The 21,658-nt window shown below is 40.1% G+C and overlaps 1 protein-coding gene across 2 annotated transcripts in view; it reads left to right on the forward strand.

Annotated features, from left to right (window-relative positions):
- The window catches only part of ntm (neurotrimin), a gene marked incomplete at both ends in the record, with an annotated part of 482,453 nt that extends 467,721 nt beyond the window's left edge, over positions 1-14,732 (forward strand). For both annotated transcript variants that reach the window (XM_080748934.1, XM_080748933.1), the window contains 5 exons: positions 4,561-4,689; positions 7,491-7,611; positions 7,910-8,061; positions 8,739-8,774; positions 14,632-14,732. In XM_080748934.1, the coding sequence (XP_080605060.1) occupies positions 4,561-4,689; positions 7,491-7,611; positions 7,910-8,061; positions 8,739-8,774; positions 14,632-14,732 (539 nt within the window). The remainder of the gene's footprint in view (positions 1-4,560; positions 4,690-7,490; positions 7,612-7,909; positions 8,062-8,738; positions 8,775-14,631) is intronic.
- Positions 14,733-21,658: the final 6,926 nt, after the last annotated feature.

Here is a 21,658-nt window from a genome sequence, read left to right on the forward strand (position 1 = left end):
CACTGTATAAGGAAAGTTTAAGAGTTTTTTGCTGTTGTACGACCTAGGGTTTAAAAGCTTGGCCAAAACGTGAAGCGGAAATCTCCACGCCTTTCAGAGCTAAATATATCCCAGTGTCATGTGCACGGTAAGCGTCCCAAATCTGGGGTGTACGTTCTGCAGAAACAACAGATCGACAAGCTCTCAATGTGTTGCATCGCACAGTATATTTAGTGTAGAGGGGAAAACAGGAGGTAAATACAGTATATAGCGCCTAGATTGTGCATTACATTCACCCTTTTCTCTTTTCTCCCTCTCTCTCTCTCTCTCTCTCTCTCTCTCTCTCTCTCTCACTCACTCACTCACTCACTCACTCACTCACTCACTCACTCACTCACTCACTCACTCACTCACTCACACACACACACACACACACACACACACACACACACACACACACACACACACACACACACACACACACACTGCTAACCCTGCTCACTGGGAGCAACTAGGGGTTCAGAGTCTTCCTCAAGGACTCACTCACTCACTCACTCACTCACTCACTCACTCTCTCACACACACACACACACACACACACACACACACACACACACACACACACACACACACACACACACACTGCTAACCCTGCTCACTGGGAGCAACTAGGGGTTCAGAGTCTTCCTCAAGGACTCTAACTCTGGGGGAGCCCGGGATCGAACTGGGAACCCTCCGTGTTCTAAAACGGCAACTCTACCCCTGAGCCCCTGCCGCCCCGGAGGTGTGCTAGACTAGTATAGACCCCTGGGGGACTCTTGTCAACGATGTGTATAAGAAATGAATAACAGCATCAGGAATGAGGATGACATGGTCAGAGAACATTCAAACGCGGCTGTTGTAATACACAGTAACACAATAAGCAATCAAGTACCCTACACTTACATCACCGCATCAGCGTCGTCCTTGATTGTGATGAGACAGAGAGGATCTGTGGCCTAAGTCACATTAGCAACAGTCACGCTTATCTCTCTGCTTTGTAGTTCAAAAAATGTGCCTGCTATTGATGGGTCAAATCAAAGTGATACTGTCACAACAGATTCTCTGCGGCGCTGGCAACCTCTTCAATGGAAGAAAGCCTGCCTTATTACTTTGGGGTAATAGAACCCCAAGCTACAGTATTTGTTTGGGTTTTTTCTTCTCTCCTTTTATGTTTGTTTTCATCAAAGGGGATCGTACATCAAAGCCGTATTGGCACATAATAAAATTCCATGTGCCCAAGGCTGATAATCAGTAGAAAATGGCTATCTGCATGCCATATTTACCTCGCTCTTCAGCTTCTTGAGAGGCACAGTTTAAAGTAGCAGATGTTCCAGCCATGTTTATTTACACTGAAATGCAGCCCTGAACTGTTTTGCCCCACCCACCCCCTCTTCCCTTATTGTCTTATTTTCTTGGAAATCATGTAACCACATGTAACCCTATACTGTAGGTGACCTTATTTTAGATACTTTTTCAAAAATGTTTTAGTGTATAGGGCTTAAGTGAGTGTTTTCTTTTCTCAGTACAAAGTAAGTAAAAAAATAAACAGATTGCTTCTTGAGCACATGTTCTTTCAAGAGCAGGTTTCATCTTCTAGGCGATGTTGAATCAATCTCTTCTCCAGTTACACTCTCGCTCACCCTGCCACTGCATTGCTTTTTTCGCTCTCCCTATATCAGCTTCCATCTATCCTTCAGTTTGTTTCTCTTCCCCCTTTCCTGATAAGATCAGATAAGATAAACCTTTATTGATCCCCAGAGGGGATCATAGGTGTCATAGCAGAAACAGAAGTGAGAATGAAACACTGAGGAAGAGTCAAAAGCCAAACCCAGAATAAGATAGATAAAGAATAAATAAAAATGAAAGATAAATAACATGATGATATTAAATAATATTTATTATTTTAGATAATATTTTGTGAAAACAAAAAGGTTAAAGCACTATGTTCTGATTTGTATCGTTGCTGTGGAGTGTTTGTTCAGTGGCAGGGTTATCCCTGTCTCTCCAGCTCTTTGATAAAGAGAAAATACTTTGAGCAGTGTAACATTACTTCACTCATAATAGGACATTTTTACCATTGATCAAATAAATTAAAAGTGCTCATATGGCGGTTTTGAAGGTCCCTTGTATCTTGAAGACCAGGCCCATTGCAGATGTCTGTTCTCTGTCCTCTATCCTGAGCCATCCCATCCTAGCATAATGAGTAGGGGTGAGTGTGAGGTTTAGTGGTAACCTGTTGTTTTGATAGGTCTGAAGTTTTGAGGTGCATGCATAGTCAAAATGACATTGGATGAGTGTTCCAGCTTGTGTCCAGCCAATGTCCAACTATAGCATTCAACTATTCCTCCTCATCCTCCCTTATGGACCCTTGCTTGTTTAAATATAAACCCTGTGTTATGATAATCTCAATTTTTTTCTCCTTTAAGTACTTCTATCCCTCTGCTCTCCTGTCTTCTCTCAGCCTCTCTCCGTTTCCTTCTACCCCATTTTCCTCTCTGCCCTTGACTTTGCTGAAAGCACCGGAGTGGTGTTGCAGGACAGAGAGGGTACAAGGTCTCTTGCCTGCCCCGGCCTCCGGAGATTACCTCCCACCCCCTACCTACCTACTTTAATATCTTCCATCTTGCCCTCTGCATGCTCTCCCAGATGCAACAGAGGACAGTCTTGTAGCTCAACCTCTTGGTCATGGACAGATGACGCATCAGTCCTCCTTGTAGTAGACTGAGAAATTAGAGTGCGCACAACTGAAAACACGTAGTCATAGAGCACAGACTCACACACATTTGCCGCATGTGGACTTTTAACCAAATTCTGAGGCTGTAAGATTGTGTAATTTGACACTAATTGGATCTTTAAATTGGATGTGGTTCTTGTTCTTGAGAGTTTATTGTTTACTGCAGTTGAACAGTGAAGCCTCCCATGAACTATTTGCCTTCGCTGAGCCGATGTTTACTCTTCTTTCGCAGAATGTGAAAGTTCTTGTCTTGTTATCAACTTTTGACATGATGGGCTTGTACTTAGTGGCACAGTTAGACGATAGCATTCAAACAAGTCGAAGTGAGCAAAGACCACAGCAAAGCATCAGCCGCAAGCAGAGGCTCAGTCTTGCTCCCTCCCTGACAGTCACGAAGATAGCCATCTTTAGTTTTTATTGCCAAGCTTTTTTTATTATAGCCATTAAGTGTGCGGGAACATTGATTTCATATAATCACCATGTCGATCTTGAGAATGGTTGCCCCTAACTGCTAATGCTAAGGCAACGGCGGTAAAGCTGATGCTTAATGTGAATACTTTGGAAGTGTGCATCAGATAAATGCATTGCTCTCGTTTAGCTCTCTGTGGAGGATTTAGGCGACGGGTGTGTGCAACTGACGGCGGGGTCTCTATTGGCAGGATGTAGTGGCCCTTGTCAAGTCAGACTCCAAATAATAATATGAAAAAGAACTGACATGAAAAATGAACAAGAGACACAGAAAAGGGGGGCAGGCTGGGGGAGCTGTTCTCACATAAGAGATCTCCTGACACCCCTCGTCAGGTGATCAGCATGTCGGGGATGGCTGCTCTCTCTAACAAACCTTCCCAGGTGCAAGACGGTATCGTGTCTAAACCCAGCAAATTGAAACCCTGTGCGATCTGTTAATGTCAAAGCATAAAATCTCGGGAGGAGGTTTTGAAGACAATTATGTCCTTTGTTCTTTCGCGTTAAGTAAGTGCCATATTAGCTGTCTCTCCCAAGCAAGCATGACAAACTGAGAAAAAGTATCCTGGGTTGGCATTTCCCCTTTTGTTATAGCTGCTTGTAGGCTGTGAGTGGGAGATCCTGACGGACAAGGGATAATGAGTTGGAGCCTTATGGAGACCGCAGTACTAATCAGCAAGGCTTGTAACAATCATAGAAAAATGTCAGCAAGTTCAAATCTGTGTAGGCATTTAATGGCACTATGGACAGTTATCAGAGAGACTGAAACTGTTGAGAATGTGTCTGGTCTATTTTTCTAATGGTGTGTCCACTTTAACACTTCCATAGCTCAACTTTGGTGCATTTTGGTGTGTGTATAGCAGTTTGAATTGTGTCAGATCAAGCTTCTTAGCATGTTGCTACTGGAACATCGATTTTCAGATACTTGGAATTGAATTGGACCCAGGGCTAAGCTTTTCTCTTGTCTTCTGGGTAATCATTTAGACATTTCACAGCTCAAAACAGCTAAATCGTGCGATTATGCACAGACTTTGGCGCCCGCTAAAAGCCAAACACAACAGCTGCATAATTAACATTTCCTTTATTGTAGTCTGCATGGTACTATAACAATAATACTTTTTTTATTTGAATGATATATTGAATATAAATCTATACTAAATCTCATTTGTATGGATTGAACCTGTTATACCAATCACCTTTATACCCCAGCGCCCAGCACAGTTCATATCATTGCTTACCTCTGCCCCCCGTGGGCCACACGTGAAAATGATATTTCAACACACAAGCATTTGCAGGTCACTGATCTCTCCTCTTTGCCACTTGGTGTTGTCATTTCACAGGGGACCTGGCATCAGATGATGAGTACCTGGAAATCCCAGCCATATCCAGACAGCGAGCTGGGACGTACGAGTGCACGGCTATCAATGAGATCGACACGGATGTCCAAACTGTAGACATCACAGTGAACTGTGAGTCCACACAGACAGTCTGACACACACCAATCTGGGAACCTATCGTCAAAGAAAATGGAAAAACAGCGCCCTCTCTGTTTTGTTCCTTTTCACTTCATCTGTTCTTGAGAGATTAGACAGACAGACGCACGCACGCACGCACGCACGCACGCACGCACACACACACACACACACACACACACACACACACACACACACACACACACACACACACTTTTCATTTAGCTGTCAAGCCTTATTTATTTATCTTGGATGAATTGATTTTATATTATGTAAAGTTAATCAGATAGATTAGATGTGTCTTTATCATTCTATCTGTAATAAATGCCACACACAATAGAGACACTGTTTAAACTGTGGAGTTTAATAGGTGAACATAAACTCATTGCACAAAGCAAATACACTTAATTATAATAATCTCTATAAGCAATTATTTAGGGTTAAATGATCCTACCAGGACAACATTGTATGAATAAAATGATAAATAACAGAAAAGAAGGCGAGAGTTGGTTTCTCACTGCATACTGGGAGGTACAGTATATATGGAGGCATGGCAACTGTGGTATCCTACAGCACAATATTCTCCTATAGCCACGAAACACAGACTAGTATAGGGTTACAAAGCAAAAATACAATTGTTCATGCAGTTTTTATTAATTATTAACTACTAGAAAGATGCAATTTGTGTCGCCTCAAGTGTGACTTGAGGCGAGTCACACTTGCACATATCTCTGTATCGGTCACTCCTTGTCCCTATTCGAGCGGTGCTAACCTTTCTGTCCTTGTCCCTTCTATGCCCATATATAGAGATCCATGACGTCATCCGTATTAAGCTCATAGTCTCATGTGGTCTATGATGTCAGACGTCAGATGTCAGTCATCTCCATATATGGGAAAAGTTAAAATTTTAATTAAAGTGGATACAATTAATTCACAAATAAATGTATATAAATAAACTAAACAATATAAACTATCTCTCAGCAAAATGCAAGGAATCGATTCCCGTTGAAGCCGGTCGATTTGACATATGGCCCAAGAAAGAAAGAAAGAAAGATGGAAAGATGGATGGAAGGAATAAAGTCCTAAAGTACTATAGTCTGTTATTATTATTTCCACGTTGAGCTGTCTATGGTGCTGGAAGTGCACATAATGCCAATGTTTTTATTTATGTTATTTTTATGCACGGGTGCATTGGCTCTTCAAAACAAGCCTCCAGGTTCTTAATACCACCACTGTGGGTATGCCACATTGATTTATAAGATGCTACTTCTTACTTCTCACATATTTTACCTAGAGGTGAAAATAAATACATGTTCTTCTCGCTGTCCCCAAAGGAAATTAATGTAATGGTTGCCTGGGTAACTCAAAATGTCAATTGTTACGGTGTGAGGCATAAAGCAGTGTTTTTGAAAATACTGGTTCTTCTGTGAGATCACGAGAACTGCCTTGTAAACTTATGACTTGCATCAGTCGATACATTTTGATGCCCAGATATCAGAATCTGTTATTCCTAATGCTTTAAATGTACTTGTAACATGGAATTTCAGCTTTCTTAGATAGTGATGTAAAGAAGAACGAGAGGGCTGGGATAGGATACCATATGTCAGATACTCCTTGGCGGTATTTGTGTGAAAACTACATGGTATACTGTATTAACACACCAGAACACACCCATATTTGGCACTTTTAACGAACCCATGTGTCCCTATCCAGCTAAAGAAGCAGAAATACAAGCTCACAACATGTCACATTGTGACACCTTGTGAGTTTGTAGATCAGCTATTTTCAAAAGATTTGGTTTAGAGGGACCATGTATAAAGCCCTGTGGAACCCCAGACAACGTATATAGGGTTTATGTGGTTAATAAAAGGACAGGACTGCTGTAAACACTTTAACCAGTTGACTGTTGACTGATATGTGTGTGTGTGTTATGTTAAATTCAAATTCCGTGCCAAAAATAACAGATCTACAAGCTATATATTGCTCACTATAGCTGTTATCTAAGTCAACAAATACTGTAGCATACACTCTAAACTTTAGAGAAGTGGTTTTCAAGCAGTGGTCCTTGAGGGGATTCCAGGTGGTCCCCAGCTAAATGATGAAGAGTTAACCAAATGGACCTTTATTAGATGTTTAACTTTAACTAGATCTTTAACTTAATCAGATCTTTAACTCTTGAAACCAAATGGACCCTTACGGGTCAATCTGGTTTCATTTTACACTCTCAAGAGTACAATTATTGTCAAACATCAGCATTACTCAGTTTACAAGATGTCTACACAATTAAAGAATGTAGAAGAATTGTTATTTTGATCAACGTTTGATAACGCCTGTTATCTCTCCTATGGTACCACGTGAATACAGCATGGAATTGTGGACAAAGTCTTATCCAACGACAAAATATTCAAGGTGTTGGGTCTGAGAGGCTAAATCTCATCAAATGGTGGCCCGTGTGTGGCTCAAATGCTGAATAGATAATGGACCTTGAGGTTGAAACCCACTGCTTTAGAGAGTTTTAAGTACGTTTAGAGTCCAAAGAGTAAATCTATAGCTAGCTCTTGAGTTATGAATGTGTTGTACAGTTGTAGTTGAACAAATCCCAGTCTTCTGAGCAGTACATGGTAAAAATCTTTAGCGTTCATTTAACACAGTGTACAAATGGATCTGGATGGACCCGCAGGAGCTTCCATTTATACTGGTTGAGGTTAAATGAACACTCAGCGCTCCCATAAAAACATTCACCAACTCTGTCTGTCTGTCTGTCTGTCTGTCTGTCTGTCTGTCTGTCTGTGCTGTAGATGCTCCCACTGTGACAGAGGGCAGAGATGTTGGAGTGACTGTGGGCCAGAGAGGGGTGTTGGAGTGTGAGGCGGATGCAGTGCCAGAAGCGGATTATGAGTGGTATAAAGATGACAGAAGGTAATGGGTTATGGATTTCCATATTAAGTAGCCAAATGAGAAATAGTGTGTGTGTGTGTGTGTGTGTGTGTGTGTGTGTGTGTGTGTGTGTGTGTGTGTGTGTGTGTGTGTGTGTGTGTGTGTGTGTGTGTGTGTGTGTGTGTGTGTGTGTGTGTGTGTGTGTGCGCGTGTGCGTGTGCTCGCATGTACTTGCCATTACTTATTATTATTTATTCTATCTGTCTGTCTGTCTGTCTGTCTGTCTGTCTGTGTGTTTATTGTTTTATTTAATCTGTTTTGGTCTTTCCTTTCTGTTCAGGCTGTTGGTTGGCTTTGATGGCATGGATATTGATAGCACTGGATCACTGTCCACACTGACATTTTTCAATGTTTCCGAGGGAGATTATGGCAACTACACTTGTGTTGCCATCAATAAACTCGGGACCTCAAACACAAGCTTTCTCCTTTATGGTGAGTACTTGAATCCCATACACCTAACATCAATGTGATGGACGACGTGCCATGTTTTATTGTATGAGTCCCAATTTACTGTAACTCATTCACTGCCAAGAATATTAACCAAAGTAGCCCTCACTGCTGCTAGCTATTTTTCAAGTAGTGTTATAGTGAAAACTCTAGTCACAGAATGTTTTTAAATGTTTCGATCAATTCCCCGATCGATCACGGACAGGGACACGGTCTCTATGCTTCTGTGAAAAGTGAGTCGTTTGGTCCATGCATTCCCTAGTTAGGGGCGATTGAAAAAACTCTGTTTTGACAAAAACGCAGCAAAAGTAAGAAAGCAGAGAAAAATGCGTTTCCATGAAAAAAATAAACAGGAAACCGATGGAGATCGGGATTTTCGATCACATGCTGTTTCCTGTGGGTTTGTCCAAAAGATTTTGGCAGGGAATGAGTTTAGGAATGCATTGGTTAATGTGGTCGCAATAAAGTAACATCTGTGTTTTAGTGAATGGGCTTTGTTGATAAATTGCAAGTCTAATAAGTCCAGTAGGTGCCAATGCTCCCATCATTCAAAAGTTAATTCAGCCGCCTTAGCTTCATGCAGTTCACAAGTATTGTCAATGATGTGTTACTGTTTATGTTTTTCGATATGTTGCTCTGTTCCATTTGTTTCTCTTATGTAGAGGTAATTGAACCCACTAGCTCAACACTATTGCAAGGTTAGTATAATGTACCCAGGCATGTGCATCCGCTGTTTATTAAGGGCTTTACAGCATGCTAACACGTTATTAAAGGTGTATTCAGTGATAATGAAAGTGGTCATCTTGTCCCTTACTGGCCTTTGTTTCGTTTTTTATAGATTTTTTACACCATTATAATGTTCTCGTTTTGATCATTTGACCCAATCACTGAATATCGCTAGGCCTACGTCTCCAGCTTCAGGATATGTATGATACTGATTTACTACGAGACTGTGGCATTTTATGAGTTCAGTAGTTTACAATCTAGGCATTTAGCAGACGTTTTTAATTCAGAGTGACTGTGGTTCTCAAAACTTTTATTTTGACAATCATAACTAAACATCATAACATAACTACGGCCATACTCTACCATGATTGGTCGAGGACTGGCTGGCCACCTCTGAAACCCAAATCTAGCTATGCTCGTAACACGGGCCATGGTGGAAGTCCTTATATGGTCAGCACACATTCTAGTGAGGAATGTACCAATTATATTTTTATTTGAATGAAATACATCACTGAATATACCTTTAACATTGACATTTTCACAAAGATTTGGTTCCTATACCAATGTACAGTAGCTGTACTTTTGCAGCAATTAAAGAGACATTATTTGTCCAGATTCAACAATTTCCCAGACCGTTTCAGTCATATGGAACATTTATATTGTGTTGGAATATGAAATATGGTAAGTGGGGTAGGATACCTTCAGTCCAATACAGGATGCCATGTTAATCTTTGTGGAAATGGTTAATGCTGTCATAATACTGTGTGTACTGTGTCTCTACTGTGTCTCAACCATCTTTCACCTTTTTCCTTTTGCATATCTAACCGTGTTTCTGTGTGGCATGGCATCCTTTTCCATTTTTGCATGCTATTCTCTAATGTAAGTATTTATCTTCCTTGTATCCATATATCAGCATTTCATCCCACAAGTGAAAATTTGCAAGACCAACAATTGTGAGCCCTTAGGTCTCGTTTGGGGCTGAATTGTTGTAAGAGTATAGATTTCTGGTGTAGTTTTTCCCCACATGCACTGAAGTACAATATTTGATACTTTGATACAATGATAAAAGGCAATGATGTGCAATGTGTACTGTAGCTCAACTTTTCACTTTGTGTGTCCTTGTGACTAGTGTTAGAAGTATCCTGTAAGTGAAACCCACTCCATTAACTCTTTATATTTGCACAAATCGCTTTGATTTTGATTATGAGGAAGTGTTATTCTAATTAGCCATATGCAGGATTAGGGATAATCTACTGTGGTAGGATAATTGGATGGATGCCCCAAAGGAAAGCATGGAGAACTCATGGAAATCCATGGGAAATTAGAAGTTATTGTGCTATGAGCTTCAAAGTAAAAACTTATGTGTCCTCAGTTGTCCTGCGATACATTTATTTGGCTTGAATTTTAATACAATATATTTAATATAATTTGTTCACTACTTTGCAGTTTCATAAGCAAGCTTCAATTAAAGTAGCAATGTGTTTAGGTAAAGGAGACAATCTGATTTGATTTGAAGTGATTTAGTACATTTTCAACACCAGGAGGCTTTTCTGAAACATTAAATATACGTAATTATGTAAATAAACCATCTACAGTAACTACTATGTAATCCTGCATTTACAGGGATCCCAAACTCAGCTCAGAATTAGAGGTGATCCTATCAGTTTTCCAAACAAGTCCTCTTTGTAAATGCTCAATGACCTTCTTTTTGCAGTAGACGCTGGCAGCCTTTCAAGTTTAATCCTTTTAAACCTGAGTGCTGCAGCAGCATACTGTAGTCCACAGGAATGCTACAGACCATGCCTCTCTGGGTGGCTGTTATTGACAGCATCAGTTATGGCTCATTTACTCCCCCTGTGATAGAAGCTTTTCTGAAACATCGTGCTAGTCATTATTCGTGGCGCTCGACAACAACAAAAATGTTCTTCATAATTCTCTCACTTGGCATCTCAACTTTCACCGTCGAAATCAGCCATATCTGCCTGACACCAAGTAATTAAGATAGCTAAAGCAGTCTCAAGGAAAGAGTTGGATTTCACACAAAAGACAAAAAATGACAGATGTGTTTGCAGCTCCTGACTCTGGAAAGGTAGTCTCTCAGCTAATGTTAAGTTTGCGGCTCTCTCCATGACAACCTGAAGAAAGGTGTGCTTTTATTTATTTATCTTTTACATGGCTTTACTCCTACCTACCTACTCCTATCTATACCTACTTTAATCAAAAGTATGTAGTGAGTATGGAAGAGTGAACTGTTAATAAAGACTAGAAAAAAGCCCCCTGCGGGGGCCTGGCCCCTTTCCTATGTGAAAGTCCCCTGTACCCAGAGATGGATACAGTCCAGTGGGCAGCTAAGCAATACAAATTTAGGATAGCTCAACATTAAATATGCAGTTTTTTCCAAAATGCAAAATAGTGTAAATGGCAATCCATCCATCCATCCACATCCATCCATCCATCCATCCAACCACATCCATCCATCCATCCATCCATCCATCCATCCATGCATGCATGCATCCATCCATCCATCCACATCCATCCATCCATCCATCCATCCATCCATCCATCCATCCATCCATCCATCCATCCATCCACATCCATCCATCCATCCATCCATCCATGCATCCATCCATCCATGCATCCATCCACATCCATCCATCCATCCATCCACATCCATCCACATCCATCCATCCATCCATCCACATCCATCCATCCATCCATCCATCCATATCAATCCATGCATCAATCCATCCATCCATCCACATCCATCCATCCATCCATCCATCCACATCCATCCACATCCATCCATCCATCCACATCCATCCATCCATCCACATCCATCCATCCATCCATCCATCCATCCATCCATCCATGCATCCATCCATCCATCCATCCATCCATCCATCCATCCACATCCATCCATCCATCCATCCATCCACATCCATCCATCCACATCCATCCATCCATCCACATCCATCCATCCACATCCATCCATCATCCATCCATCCACATCCATCCATCCTCTACTGTACCTTACCGTACCTTACTGTACTGTACTGTACTCTACTGTACTCTACTGTACCTTGCATCCATCCATCCATCCATCCATCCATCCATCCATCCATCCACATCCATCCATCCATCCACATCCATCCATCCATCCACATCCATCCATCCATCCATCCATCCATCCATGCATCCATCCATCCATGCATCCATCCATCCACATCCATCCATCCATCCATCCATGCATCCATCCATCCATGCATCCATCCATCCACATCCATCCATCCATCCATCCATCCACATCCATCCATCATCCACCCATCCTCTACTGTACCTTACTGTACCTTACTGTACTGTACTCTACTGTAATCTACTGTACTTTACCTTACTGTACTGTACTTTGCTGTACTCTACTGTACCTTGCTGTACTCTACTGTACCTTGCTGTACTCTACTGTACCTTGCTGTACTGTACTGTACATATTCTGTGTTCTATATCTATGAATTCTATGTGTTCTAGAACTATGAATTGTGTTCTAGATCTATGTTTTTGATTCTTGTTCTAGATCCCCCCCCCCCTCTGTGTGTGTGTGTGTGTGTGTGTGTGTGTGTGTGTGTGTGTGTGTGTGTGTGTGTGTGTGTGTGTGTGTGTGCATCTGACCCCCCCCCCCCCCCCATCTGACCCCCCCCCCCCCCCCCGCCCCCCCTTCCCTCTTGTAACCTGAGACCTGGTGATGATAATGACACTTTGCTCCCAACTATGGATTGCGCAATATGCCGCCTACAGGCCAAAATGTGGGGAAAAATTTTAAACATTTTGGGATTATGAGAAGTAGAGACACATCTGAAGGTGATAAAGTTGATGTTGGGCAAGGTACATGCGTTATTGATTTTTGTATTATGTTTTTTAGACAATTGAACAACTGCTGAACGTGGAGTTACAGATGGAAACACACACACGCATTTTTTTTATGTAGTGGGATGTTCATATTAGTGTTTAACAATTCGCGAAGTTAGTCTATCTAAGAGATTTACTGACTTTTTAATTGCATTTGTGCATGCATAGATTCTCAACAGCATGCAATTTCCACACAAAATAAAATAAAACATCAGCAAAGTAGGGACGGCAGTTTGAAATTGGTTAAAATACACGTATTTAAGTTATAGAATTTGCTTCTGTATTGTGAAATGAGTGTGCACAAAGAACCAGTATAATACATTAAAAGATAATGCATAACTGTATATATTTGGCAGTAATAATGTTTGGTTGTTACAAAATGTCCTGGCACCGTATAAGTTAAGATAATTATAACAGATCTGATCTACAGAATAAACCAGTAAGACTCCCTAATCGGGAGATAAGCGACCGCCAGGTCGCATAATGTTGTCTGCAAAAAGCAACCTCATGGTGGCGCTATGGGGCATGTGAGAAATCAGGGGCAGAGGTTGTGGTTTGCCAGCCAAGGAGTGTGTGTGCAAAGTTTGGCTTGGATAGGGGCAACGGAGGCAGAGATATGAGTAGGGGCAAACACGTGACGTGACGTGACGTGACGTGACGTGACGTGGCGTGACTGACTGACTGACTGACAGCCGGTGGAGGTTTTGTTAGCAATTACTCAGTCGCAATTACGAACATTTTAATGAATGAATGTATCAAGGCTGCTTGCGTCAGTGGTATTCAGTCAGATACAACAGTGTATCATCGAGTATTTGCCTATTAATTATATGACCCAATGGAATGAAAAACAGACCAAAATAGGATGAAGGACAGACAGAATGAGGTACTCCACACATGCCTAACTAGATAATGTTACAATCTAAGATGTATCCGATTTAGCTCACTAAAATCTCATCTGTCATCATACAGTACATTTTAACAGATATTTCTATGCAAGCTGGTTGAATACATTTAACCAATCGCCAGTTCTATCACAGCAAACTAATGATCCACCATTTAAGTTAAGGTTATTTAAACCTTTCACTGAGTGACCATAATCACACCACATCCGTTGCTCTAACGTCTCACACACACCAGTTTGACGGAAGCAGAAGGACCGCTGTGTGAATATGGTCAATATAACCTCTCTTTTAGAAAGGTCAGCATCTGTTTTAGATGTGACCTCGTCTCTTCTTCAAAAGGCAGCCTCTGACACCAATACTATACAGGCAGGTTTGTGATGAATAAAAGCTCACAGTTTTAACCTAATCCTGGACTAATTGTAAGGAATGGAATATAACCTCCCAACAGTAGAAACTAATCTTTAGATTTCTAGATCAGAATCATCTTTATTGTCACATCACAGGTGTACAGGTGTAGATCTCTAGATGTTAACACTAGTTACAATAGTTAATCTTAGATGAGCAAAACTAAGGAAAGCAAGTATTTATTTTCTACAGCATACATACTTGAATGCAAGCTCTACACTGCTCTCTTCATGTAGAGAAGGAGTTGGAGATGTTGTCAGTACTGTAAAGGTACTCACAAGGACCATATTCACACAACCCTCCCCACACACACACTTACTGTACAGTAAGGGGCTAACGTGTGAATATGGACAGTTAAGGTAGTGGTACTTCTAACATCAGTTCATACCAAAACTTGGTATTACTATGCCTGTTTTGTATTTACAGTAGGCCTAGTTGTGTTCAGGCATTGCGCCAAAATTAGCCACACTCCAAGCTCACCTCGCATTGCAGCACGACACGTTGTGAGCTTGTAGATCTGCTGTCTTCAGTGCAGCTCAGTATAACTCAGGTGGAAGAAGATGCTTGAATGTAATCCGAATGGGTGAATCTTATCTTGGTGTTGTTTCCTTGCTTCTGACAGGGCCGAGAGCAGTTCAAGATGGGAACGGCGGGGCGATGGGAATGCACTCACCCAGCTGTCTACTCCTCGTTGCGCTTCTGCCATTTCTGCTTCGATTTTGAAGTGGAATGTGGGTCCGGAAGGAGTGTTTTGTGTGGTGTTTTTCTTTTTTTTTTTTTTTTTTTTTTCCCCACCTGAACCACAAACTGATGCACAAAGTGCATGAGGTAACCATGTTGAACAACTAAAAGAAAGTATGTAATGAAAGTTTCTGTTTATATTCTTTCCCCTCCCTGCCCCCCTTTTTTTTGTTACTTCAAGGATGTAACAAGTTTTTCATTTCTTGTTTTGATTATGTTGAATATTATTCCTCTCTAAATTATAGATCAAAACAGACTTTTTAATTGTGGTGTGTGTGTTATTACATTTTAGTTTTTCTTTCCTTTCCTTTTTTCATCTCAACTCCACAGAAATTAAATCTCACAGCAAGTAAAGAGGTGAATGTTAAATACCTCAGTCAAACGGAGACAATGAAGCAGTATCACCCTGAGGCTTAAAAGCCTGATATTATCATATTTTAATGTATAGTAATTATGATTCAATATGGTGATTTGTGAGAGGAAGTTGTTTTTGACCTTGAAGCATTTTTGTTCTCAGCATTATAGTGATTTCCTTTTTTGTTATGGTAATCATTTTTAACATGTTTGTGAGAAGGGAAAAGATCAAGTTGTAATTATTTTGGCAAATAGCCTGTTTTAATTTCTTTTTCTTTTTTCTTTTCTTTTTTGTATTTTTATTTTTACTAGTACACAATATGGTGTGAAGAATAACTGTTTGATAATGAAGGCGATACTGGGAGAGGAAGACCATTCCAGTTGTGTGGAGTCTACGTCAAACTTAAGTAATACAAACGTGTTAACACCGCCGCAGTGGGCGGGAGGTTTTAAGTTATAATGTATTCACATGTTTACTAAGCAGTTATTTCTGAAATGATGTTCTTTTACCAGACCAGTACTAGAGGCCGAGGGGCCATTCACTAGAATCATGTGATAAAATGTACCCTCTTCCCATACATTTCAAGTATAAATGCCAATAACCCAAAGAGACGTGAATTGTTTATACTACACAATACTTTCATAGTATTTCTGTTCTACCCTAGTCTCATAACCAAACAAATGACAAATATTTTAATTGATTAATTAATGATTTCATAGTTTATTTTTTTTAATTGGAAGAATAGATGAGGGGTGTCAACCAAATCTGTATGCAATTTTGAACATAAGCATAAAAATCATCACATGATTTCTTCAGCTGCTCAAAGTTAATAGCACTAGAGGCATCATGTGAAAATGTTGCAGTTCCATAGTCTGGCTATGGGACATAGAGAAACAGTAGATTTGTGCAAATGGCCTACCTCTGTTTTCACAGTAGACATTAGCTTGTGATCAGTAATGGCTGAATGTGTCAAAATAGCGCAAGGAAACCCAAGAATATTCTCCCCCCAAAAACATGCAACCTGACATCATGGGATTTGTACTCATACATGAAGCCAATCAATCCTTTTGTTTAGTTTTTCCCCATTAGAGTGTAGTTTAATTAGAGTCTAAAGTTTGTCTGTACAATCATCAAATAAGTTCCAAACCTCTTATTACCATCCAATCATGATTTTTTTTTTTATAGCAGCACAGAAACTTCTCACAACATGACTGCAGTGAATTACTTATTCCTTACTAATTATTTCTCATTCATGTTTAAGCAAATGTACAGTTTATTATAGCAACTATTCCTTCACACACAGGCTCCCCAGCAGTAGGACAAATAATTAATTAGAATGAAAGCATATTTGATATACAGCAAGGTACTTTTTATGTTATAAAATGTCAGCTAAAGAACTACAAGGAAATGGACATTTTGCACCTAAAGGTGTGCTGTACTTGTATGCACTTGGCCACTGTGAGAGCTGTACACATAACACTGTTTGATTGTGTACTGCTCTGAATCATTGGAGGACTTGCATTAGAACAAAATATCAAACAAAAACAACAAAGCAAAAAAAAGTTTGTTTTGCTTGCTTTTACAGCCTCACTGGGTGTTTTCAAAACATGGATTTCTTAGTTTTTTTCCTTGAACTCATTCTGCTTCAGGCAGACCAAAATGAACAGTGGAAACAGAAAGGATGAAGACTGACACATACAGTAGGACTCGTACATTTTTTGTCTGCTCCATTTTGTCTCTGATGAGGTCTATCTTTGAGATTTTTCTATTTACAGCCGGGTTTCTCTTTAGCTCAGGCCTTTTGTTGTTTATTTGGATGCAGACATTTGTGCTCGATACGGGAAGGAGCCAACATCAAAATCAGAAGGCCCTATTCATTGAATTTGATTTGATTAATCAGGGTCTCATGGCTCGACAAGGCTTGCTTATTGTACTTAGTTAATCAGGGTCTTTCTTCCCCTACACAAGACAAGGAGGCAATGACGCAGCTGTAGCGCACCAATATTCATCTGTAGCACAGTGATGTTAGAAAAAAAGAAAAAGAAAAAAAGAAACACTTTTCATTCAGCCTTAAAAGATGTCGATCATATCCCATCTTACCAAAACATACCCTTGTTTAATCTGTAGACAGACTGTCAACAATGATTGGAAGTAACAGCAGTTCACAATGCACACATCAAGTGCCCTGGGTATTAGAAATAGAGTTTTCAATTAATACATGATTGAACCTTTCTGAACAGTCGGAGGTCATTTGGAATATGCGCATATTAAAACAATAACTAATTGCTTTGAGTTCTGCCAAAAGACTGAAACAGGCCATGTGTGATAACACCTTGAATTTGGTAGACCTAAAGTGAAACATTATACTGTATATATATATATGTCTGCCCAACAAGGCTAATTTCTTTTGTAGGACAGCCAAGCACACATCGTAAAATCTGGGTCATTTATTTTTTTACTACCTCCGAGCAGTTTTTTCAGCAATTTGTCTAATTTCTTAATTGCACAGCAATTACCTGAAAATAATATGGACTTTTAGTCATACTACAAGAGCAAAGTTATGTTTATTTCAGGAGTATGGCTACTTTGAAATATTATACAAAATATTCTTAAAGGACATTGGAGACAAGTACATTTTTGCATATTTTATCCTTAATACTGTAGTTGTGCTACTTCTGCTGAGTTTAATGTCACATATCAAACACCACAGAGTTGGATTTCATGAGCACATACTGAGGACAAAGCCGTGTTAAAGGGATTACCTTACGTTAAAAGGATTTGTATGACCCAGCAGAGCTGTTGTCAAAATATAGCATGCATTTGTGTGGAAATGAAATGAAATAAAAGGAATTTATTAAAGGGCATTATTTATTTAAAAACCAATCAGCAATCAGGATGTTATGGTTCTATGACTGACTATAAATCAACTTAGAAACAGAAATGCCTTAAGGCAACTGTGACTGCATTTCAGAGTTAAGCCTGTATAGCGGTGACTTGCAACTAAAATGTAAAATCATTTTTGGTATTAAAAGTGGAATATGGACACTTTTTCTGGAGAAATCTGTTCTCAGAGACACAATGTAATGAAGTAAAGAACAGGAGAAGTTTAGCTTATTTTGGCATTCTGTGCAGGACCAACGTGACATTGACATGCCTCGCCAGATGATAAAAGTGTAATTATGCACTTGTTTTCTGTTTCTGTTGTTCCATTGTGGGTGTAAGAGACATGTCTCAAATCGCATCAAATCCCCCAGCATTACCTTTCTCCTATTTTTGGCGGGGTGTTCTTGAACTTTAATGCAGTTCAGTATCGCTGTTCTGACAGACTGGCATTTGATGATGGCCATTGAAGCATTGAGGAGGTTGCCTGTAGCTTACAGTATATGAAGTATACTTTGAGGGTTAGTTCGGATTTGGATGCGAAATGTTTTGTATTCATCACTAACAGATAGGGGGCAGATGTGGCCCAAAGGTTTAGAGAGAAATTAAAAATATATGTTGGCATTGAATTTAATGAGGGATAATTATATTATTTTCGGTAACAGTATGGACCTCCAGTGCATTCTTTGGCTTAGTGGCTTGGGTAAATATGATTCCATAACAACTCTAATAAGCTTTCAGTAAATCACCCTGTTATCATTGGCATTTGCGTGCGCCATTGACATTGCAGAGTGCTGCATAGGGGCTGAGTCTGTCACACCCAGCTCATTACAGGTTTCCCAATTCTATACTTCAGAATAAACAGCTTGTTGACCACACAGATATTCCCAGGGGTAGCAGTCACGTCAATCCATAATATTAAACTCCTTTTGTGATGTTCTCTTAACCCATTGTCAACCTTGTCTTAATATAATTTGTCCTCACTAATGCTCATCATAAGAAATATCCAATTTTATTTTGGTCTACTCTGTGTCTTAGAGCAGTGGTTCTCAACCTGTGGGTGGGGGTCCCCAAATTATTTGTGGGAGACCCAGATGATTAACTGAATATGCAACATTGTTTTCTCTATCAACAGTAAACAAACCCAACATAAAGTTTAAGTGTATAGAGAGTTTATGCACATTTCTAAAGTGACAATTTAAGGACTTTTTAATACCTCTAAAATGACAAAATGGTAAATTGTCAAATATAAGAGGCCGAAATTGTTAAAATAGCCGATCTACACGATCTACATGCATGCTCACAACGCCTCGCGTTGTTTTGGGGGTCGCGGCCTGAAAAGGTTGAGAACCACTATCTTAGAGGAGGGCCGTTGACAGGCTGGGTGATTTCAACTTTTTTTTATTTAACTGTCCACAGCCCACCTCTGAGACAGAAACCGTGGCATCTTAAAACAAGTGTTAGTGACCTATTTCAATATTCTTGGCTCACCGCCAAAGTTAAATGACAAGAACTTGCACAGAGCACGTCTGAACACTCATTGATTTTCCTTTTGTCCCATCTGACAGGCGTGTGACTCGTGTTGACAACTCTGAATTGCAGTCTGTGAAAGGATAATTTGTTGTATTATGACCAATATATGCCAGTGTCTATTTGAAGATTTGGCAGACTCATTCATTCACTCATTGTCTAGCAAAGTAAAGACGAGCGAATGAAAACAAATGCTTAGGGTAGATTCAATAAAAGTTTAAAATGTTTATTTTTTTATGTATATATTTGTTTCTGTCTTCAGACATAATGTATTAAAAAAGACCATGTTTCTAGGAGAGTTTTAATCCATTAATTATGAAAACAAATACTGACAAAGCTTGTATTGTACCTACCCTATAGTACTATTGATTCTAGGTGTTGTGTGACATTTGTTCAATATGCATCGGAGTGTGGAAGAATTTATGAATGTGAACTTTGGTTAGACATGGAAAATCTAACTTTTGTCTGGAATAACAGTGGATATTATCATGGCAGATGCATGAAGTAGTCTCATGATCTGTTTGACTTTTATTTTGAAGGATCGGCATTCATTCTGCCCTTTGCCTAGTTACAAGTTCACAAGGCTCTCTTTGATTCTGGATTATTCCAAAGTGGAGGGAAGATAATGTTCTATTCGACTCCCTGCAATGTAAAGGATTGTTGGTACATGTGTATTTCTTTATGAAAAGTGTGTGCTCATATTTAAGACTGACAATAATAAAATGTTGTATCTTAACGTCCTGTCTTGAGAATTTCTGTTTGAACATTTGCTTTTTAAAAAATGAACACATGCGCATGCTATTCTACCACTTTTTGTGGTCACATGTTCAGATATTGGATTCTGATTGGCTTAAAACAGTGGTAAATCAGTCAACAACCTTGAGTTGGCTCATGGACCCCGCCCACTGTTGTGTTGCAGTTGTAACATTTCCAAGACCAACTGTGTTTTCTTTCATTTATATGGTAGAAGTGGTAGAAAAGCAATTTACCAACAGTGGTAAATCAGCCAACAACCCACTCCCTCTCATGGTAAATGGCTTACTTCTTCAATAGTTAAAGCACAAAATAGTTAAAGCTCATGGGGGGCCCGCAGTGAATCCTTGTACCCAGACCAGACACAATTCAGAGACACACATACATGCACTACACAGTTGTCTACAGTCGCAACTGTCACAGCAACACGAGCGGCCATCGATTTCCTTGGCCCTCAGAAGCCCTGACCTTGGGCTGGGCTCATTGTGGTCTGTCCAGTACATTGCCAACGACCGCTAACTGCAGTGCCCTAAATGACACGCCTCTGTCTCTGAGCGGGCACACACAGTGTATTTCAAGGGTTCAGGGCCATCAATTATGCACTGCTACTAGCAGGGGGCTGCCGTAATGGGCTGAATCTGTTTCTCTGCCCCCACCATGAATGTTAATTGCATAGCTGTGCGGAAGAACAGCAATTTCCTATTCTCATTCATTTTCTGTATAGATAATAATATGCAACCAGAACATGAAGTGCTCCACTCAGCTCAGTCATCACTGGCAGAGCAGCCCTGGCCTTAGAGAGGGATGTTTTTTTTTTTGTAAGATAAATTATTCAAAGCAGATCCATTGACAGAGTTCTGTTATGTTCCGGTTCTGGGTTTTGCGTGTTTTCTGGTGCATTTCTGTGCAGCTTTACAGACATTTTACAAAAAGGAGCTTTGCGGCTGATAAGCCTCTGTTAGACAAATTAATTTTCTCTCAGAAGGTTTGAGAGTTGTTAAATAAGCAATGCTCTGTTGAACAGTTACACTGTTTACCAAACTTGCACTGAACCCTAGCTAGTACATTCTGAACTCTGAAGTCACAATTACAGGGACGTGCAGAGAATGTTAAAGAGGCAGGGGCAGAAATTTCTAAAAGGGCCTTTTGGTGGAAATATTGAAAATAGCAGACCTCCAAGCTCACAACGCGTTGTGCTGCGACAGGTTGTGAGCTTGGAGGTCGGCTGTTTTCGGTGCGTGATATCACACTGATCTAAGCATAATCAAGTGAATACTGGAAATGTGGCGTAACGGCAATTCTTTTAACATAAGATGCTGCATTCAAGTTCAGGAGAGTTTGGACAAGGCAATTCTCTTGAACAGTAAAAACTGCATTCATGGTCTGGAGA

The sequence above is a fragment of the Nannobrachium achirus genome, assembly GCF_963921795.1.
Source record: "Nannobrachium achirus genome assembly, chromosome: 19".
In the NCBI taxonomy this organism is placed as follows: Eukaryota; Metazoa; Chordata; class Actinopteri; order Myctophiformes; family Myctophidae; genus Nannobrachium; species Nannobrachium achirus.